Source organism: Ostrinia furnacalis, unplaced genomic scaffold (genome assembly GCF_004193835.3).
Source record: "Ostrinia furnacalis isolate ACB-3 unplaced genomic scaffold, ASM419383v2 OfSCF1242, whole genome shotgun sequence".
Lineage (NCBI taxonomy): Eukaryota > Metazoa > Arthropoda > Insecta > Lepidoptera > Crambidae > Ostrinia > Ostrinia furnacalis.
The window spans coordinates 2,448-7,411 of record NW_021131481.1 but is presented as its reverse complement, the minus strand read 5'-3'; the positions used below and the strand labels follow the sequence as shown (position 1 = coordinate 7,411).

Below are 4,964 nucleotides of genomic sequence, written 5' to 3'. Positions count from 1 at the left end.
CCATCAAGTGACAGATTAGTTTTTTTCTGACATGGAAAACAGTACTTATACAGCTTTTGGTTAAAATACTTTTTATTGCACATAATTTAACCGCTAACCGAGATTGTTGTAGTGAGTCAGTTCAAGTTTAATGTTCTACAAAGATTAGCTAAAATACGGTAATATCTATTTTTATGGAATGTTTCGTGGGTACCTACGTAATTCTGACTTAGTACTGACGTAAACGAAAAGATGGCGCGAGAAGGCCTCATTCTAAAAATGTAAAAACTAGGTAACATTGAGCAAAAAAACAAGAAATTCCTTTTATTATTAATCTCGAATCTTAAAGGCTGAAATGTGGTCGGCTGAGTGGCCAGTGGATTTTTATTTTTAGTAGCCAGCATTTTACAATTTATATGTATTTATTTTGCAGGATTTGACAAGGATTTGATAATATAGATGACCCACGCTGAACTGTCCCACCAAACTCAATGACAGGGGGGCGCTACCATCGTTCAACTATATGGTTTCCAACATGGCAAAAATCTGAACCAGCGATCCGGTATTGACGATGGCGCCCCGCTGTCAATGTCATCGACAGGACAGTCCAGTATTTTGGAACTATACTAATAACACTTTACTACTTAGGTACTCATCTACTTAGGCTATAGCGTTATTAGGCTGAGTTACACCACCTTATTTTAACCGTAACTTTGCCAATAACCGGTGTTTTTTGTATGGAGTTTGACAGATTTCTGACGTTCGTTAAAGTTACAGTAAGATGGTGCAACCCAGCCTTAGTGAGTAATTTAATCGAAAAAAAAAAAAAAACAATGAGAAAAGCGCGCGTTTTTCATCCTGTTTACTATATGGGGAGTTTTTAAGAAAAATAAAATATGACCATAACAAGAGTTTCAGTTTTATTTCATTTATTTAACATTTTTAAAGCTTTACACGCAGTAGGTATGTACACACGCCCACACTGTTAACTATCCATTTCCGTTTTTGCTCTCGCTCTAATCAAATGGCGATTCTTTGCGATAGAACGAGATGACATGACTTTCAATGGGCAGTTAACACTGTTGGCGATAGTACCTATCATAAATTATGGCTATACTTACTTATAGTTTCATTTATTATGAATTAATAAAATACATACACATATTATTAGTTTTAGCTCTTAAAATTCTTATCATAGGCAACAAAAAATCTATTTTGATTGGTCAACTTTATTATCTTTGGATTACCTCACTTCTATTAATTATTCTTGAAATTATCGAATTAAATCAGACAAAATTAAGACTACGAAATGAATGCAATGAATTTGCCTAAAGCGCGGTCGTAATATAGTCTCAGGCACAGTCTCAGGTGTGGTCTCAGGTTTGATTTCTAATAAGTAGCGAAACAGTAACAGATACTTAATACAGTGGATATTTCAAAAGCAATAAACAATTTTTATCAGACCCAGAGCCTAGATATTGTACGAATAAAATTAATATTTCATGAACTTGGCTGTTTGTGACAGTTCAACGTTAGGAAGGTTAGGAATTTCAATTATTGTATAATTTCTTCATGAAAAAAGCTGTATATCAATGATACAATAGTAGGTCTGAAGATACATACCTATTGAATTTTAAGTTTTCATTAAATATTAATGAAAATAAATTATGAATTTACGAACGATTAAGGATCGAATAATGTTAGTTAACATCTAATTAAGTACCTACGGATGTTGTATATTGTAGTAAATAAATCAAATTCAACATTTAATCTAAAATAATAGGTATTATACAGGGTGTTAGGTTAGGTTAGGTTAGGGATTATGGGTATATGAGCCGACACTATTAGCCCATGTTAACATGGTCATATAAATGGTATGGTGAAGTTAGAAAATTGATATCTTCATTTTAATTATTTTAATTTTCATACAAATCGGATTTTATAAAATTTATTTTGTATGAAAATTAAAAAAAACTAAAATGATGATATCAAATTTCAGACTTCACCATACCATTTATATGCACATGTTAACATGGGCTAGTGTCGGCTCATACACACCCTGTATAATGAAAACAATATTGTTAGCTACCTAAGTCTAGCAGTCTATTGAACGTTATGCAACAACATATTTTATATTAAACATTTTGTTGATAAATAAATAAATAACTCTTTATTCATCTTACAAAATTAACTTTAATGTATGCTTTCATTAGGGGATATTATAATGTACTTGATTTTTAACCACTCCTTATAATAATTATATGGATCAAATCCTAAATTTCACTTTTATTAATACGGCATAAATGTGTTAACGTAAAAAAATAATAAATTGTATTTAATAGGTACGCATTTGAATACTTATAACCAAATATTTTTCAGTAAAACATTTTGTAAACTTTCCTATTAATATTAGACAGAAAGAGGCTGAAAATACTGAGTGAGGTTTTTTTACGCTGTTTTTTCAGGACTCATATAATTTATTGAGGCAGAGTTATTTTTCAAAAGTTAGGTATGACGTGTACCTACATAGAGCTATTTAAAAGGCATAATATAAAATAAATGTTTTTATTGATATCTTAACATACCTACTTAATACTTTCATAGTTAATTAACCAGCTACATTCTCGATATTTAAGTAGATCAATCGAACTGTCTGGATGAACCGGGAAATGCTAATGTCACTTTAAAATGCGGAAAAAAAATCGCATTGGAAACTGAAATGAAGCTGTTTAGTGAACCTCGTTACACGGCAATAAGGACGTTGAGCATCCTTTGAAATTACGGTCCGGTCGATTTAGATTTGAGAATTTAACTGATTGTTGTTTATGGTTCGATTGGGATAAACCCCAAAGCCCCTGTGTTTAATACTAGTAGCGTCATAGTCGGTAGTTCGGGTGACCGCGCAGCACCCATCGCAGGAATAGCAGCAATAAGCAGGCCACCACGAAGAAAATCACCATCACTCGGAGCGCCTTCTCAGAGCGGTGGTCGCGCTCGCTGGCTTTGAGGCGCTCGATGAGACCCTCCTGTAAAACAAAACAGTTATAAATTATACATGATGAAGTTTAGGATAGAGGAAGAAGTGCCATTTACCCACTCCTTAGTTTGTAATTCGAGATTTCAATTGCCGCAATAACGTTTTGGCAACTCAAAATACATAGCTGTTAATTTTTTAAGGTAAGCCTAAGGCGGGAGTCGAACCCACGACCTTTCGCTTGCCGGGCGACTGCTCTTCCATCTGAGAAGCGACTCTAATCGCTAAGAAATTAGAATTGCCGGTCATACATTAAACGAATGGAATGGGAATGAACTTACCCAGCCTCCACGAGCCGCGACCCAGGAGCCAGGCTCCTCGTGCAGGAGGTCCGCGATGGCCGCCGCCGGCGCTGCCACCAGCTCCAACGGCGGCTCCCCATTCGCCGCCTCGGCCGCCTCGCGAGCCAGCGCTCCACAAATGCAAAACACCGCAGCAATCTACCCAGAATTAATTCAAATGAGCAATTTCTACTTACTACACTCTACATAAAACCTTATTTAGAAGGGTTTAGATTACTTAATTAGTACACCGGCTAAATTCCGGGTTTACTAGACTTGGTTTAGATTTTAATTAAGTTTAGGTAGTCCCCGTAATGTCTAGGACACGGAGTTCACCGGGCCACGTTTATTGCTGAGATGACTCAGGCAGTCTGTCGCTCCAATCCTTTAGTTAGTGAACTTGATGAGGTGTAACTTAATGAATATAATGTTAGTTGTTGTACCCATTTAAATTGTGCAAAGTTGATGATTAATATACACATCTGAAAGGGCGGTTATGCACTGCATGCGATTCCGTAAGAGCTTTCCTCTTAGGTAGACGTTAATAATGCAACGGTTGCTTCGGATCGATTCTCAGATGTAGTGTGCTTAAAATAAATGTTATAAAAACAAACATTTACCTTGGACCAAGTGAGGTTATCCCTAGTGATGCGCCGTGCAAGCGCCAGCGCAAGTTCTGCTAGTGCTGTGTCCGAGCGCAGCATTGTAGAAGGCGCCCGTGTGGCCTGACGGGCTACGTGTCTGAACGCGTCAGGCCTCTTGCGTTCTAAGGCCGCGCACAGTGCCCTCATAGCTGTCAAAACGCCGGTGTCCAGGTTGGTCTGGGCTTCTTCACCGCATTCCGTCTCCACCATGCGTTGCAAGCGTTTCATGACGATTTGCTAAAAAAAGAAAGCTTAAGCTTAGTGAGGTGAATAAACTTGGCCTTAAAGGCGTGGCTGGCCTGAAATTGATATTCTGTAGCAGACTCTACTCAAGGCACTCAAGTTGATGATCAAGATTCCATTTATTCGTACTTAATTTATAGAAGCTAATATTATGAAGTAATATATCTAAGTATTTTCTACTTAAGAGATATTTTACGATATCTCATATTACCTACTTTAGTTATTTTACTTCAGGAAGGAAATTGACTTCAATTTCCTCATTCAGGAAAGAAATTTTGGGATGAATAAATTACAAAATAGATTAGGGTCATTCCACCGGCCAAGAAAATCACGTGTCCGGGGCCAAAAAGTACCCGAATATCATAATATTTTAGTAACAAATATTTTTATCTAATAGTATAACTTTGGTTCTTGTTGTTAAACCACACAGATAGTTAATAATAGTTAATTAAGTAATTTAAAAAAAATCGTAAGTCGTCAAAAATTGATTACCACGACGTGTCCGCGCTCCCGATTTCAGAACAAATTTGCTCGTATAAATTAATCCGTTATTATTACCGCTTTCAATGCTTATGTAATCGATTACTGATTAAATAAACATTGATAAATTAAATACGATATAACTATATGACTAAAAGGTTTTGTAAAATAACTATTTGAAGTTGTGTCCGGGCGTTAACCGTGATTACCCCGACACGTCACTAATGTGCGCCTACGTCCCTAGCTACGCAATTTAGAAACGAGCTCTATCCTCCCCCGTGAACCTTTAGTGGTGGCCTGCGT

General features: G+C 36.4%; 1 protein-coding gene across 1 annotated transcript; it reads right to left on the bottom strand.

The window, feature by feature from the left end:
• Positions 1-2,530: 2,530 nt before the first annotated feature.
• On the bottom strand, positions 2,531-4,231 carry LOC114352032 (Death executioner Bcl-2). Its single transcript, XM_028303469.1, has 3 exons — positions 3,915-4,231; positions 3,295-3,453; positions 2,531-3,005 (listed from the first exon to the last, which is right to left on the bottom strand). The coding sequence occupies exons 1-3, from the start codon at positions 4,164-4,166 to the stop codon at positions 2,856-2,858; spliced, it is 561 nt and encodes a 186-aa protein (XP_028159270.1). The 5' UTR covers positions 4,167-4,231; the 3' UTR covers positions 2,531-2,855.
• Positions 4,232-4,964: the final 733 nt, after the last annotated feature.

Coding starts and splice junctions, on each gene's coding strand:
- LOC114352032 (XM_028303469.1), bottom strand. CDS start 4,166: ATGAAACGCTTGCAACGCATGGTGGAGACGGAATGCGGTGAAGAAGCC. Junction 3,454..3,914: donor ATAACCTCACTTGGTCCAAG/GTAAATGTTTGT, acceptor AATTCTGGGTAG/ATTGCTGCGGTGTTTTGCAT. Junction 3,006..3,294: donor TCGCGGCTCGTGGAGGCTGG/GTAAGTTCATTC, acceptor TTTGTTTTACAG/GAGGGTCTCATCGAGCGCCT.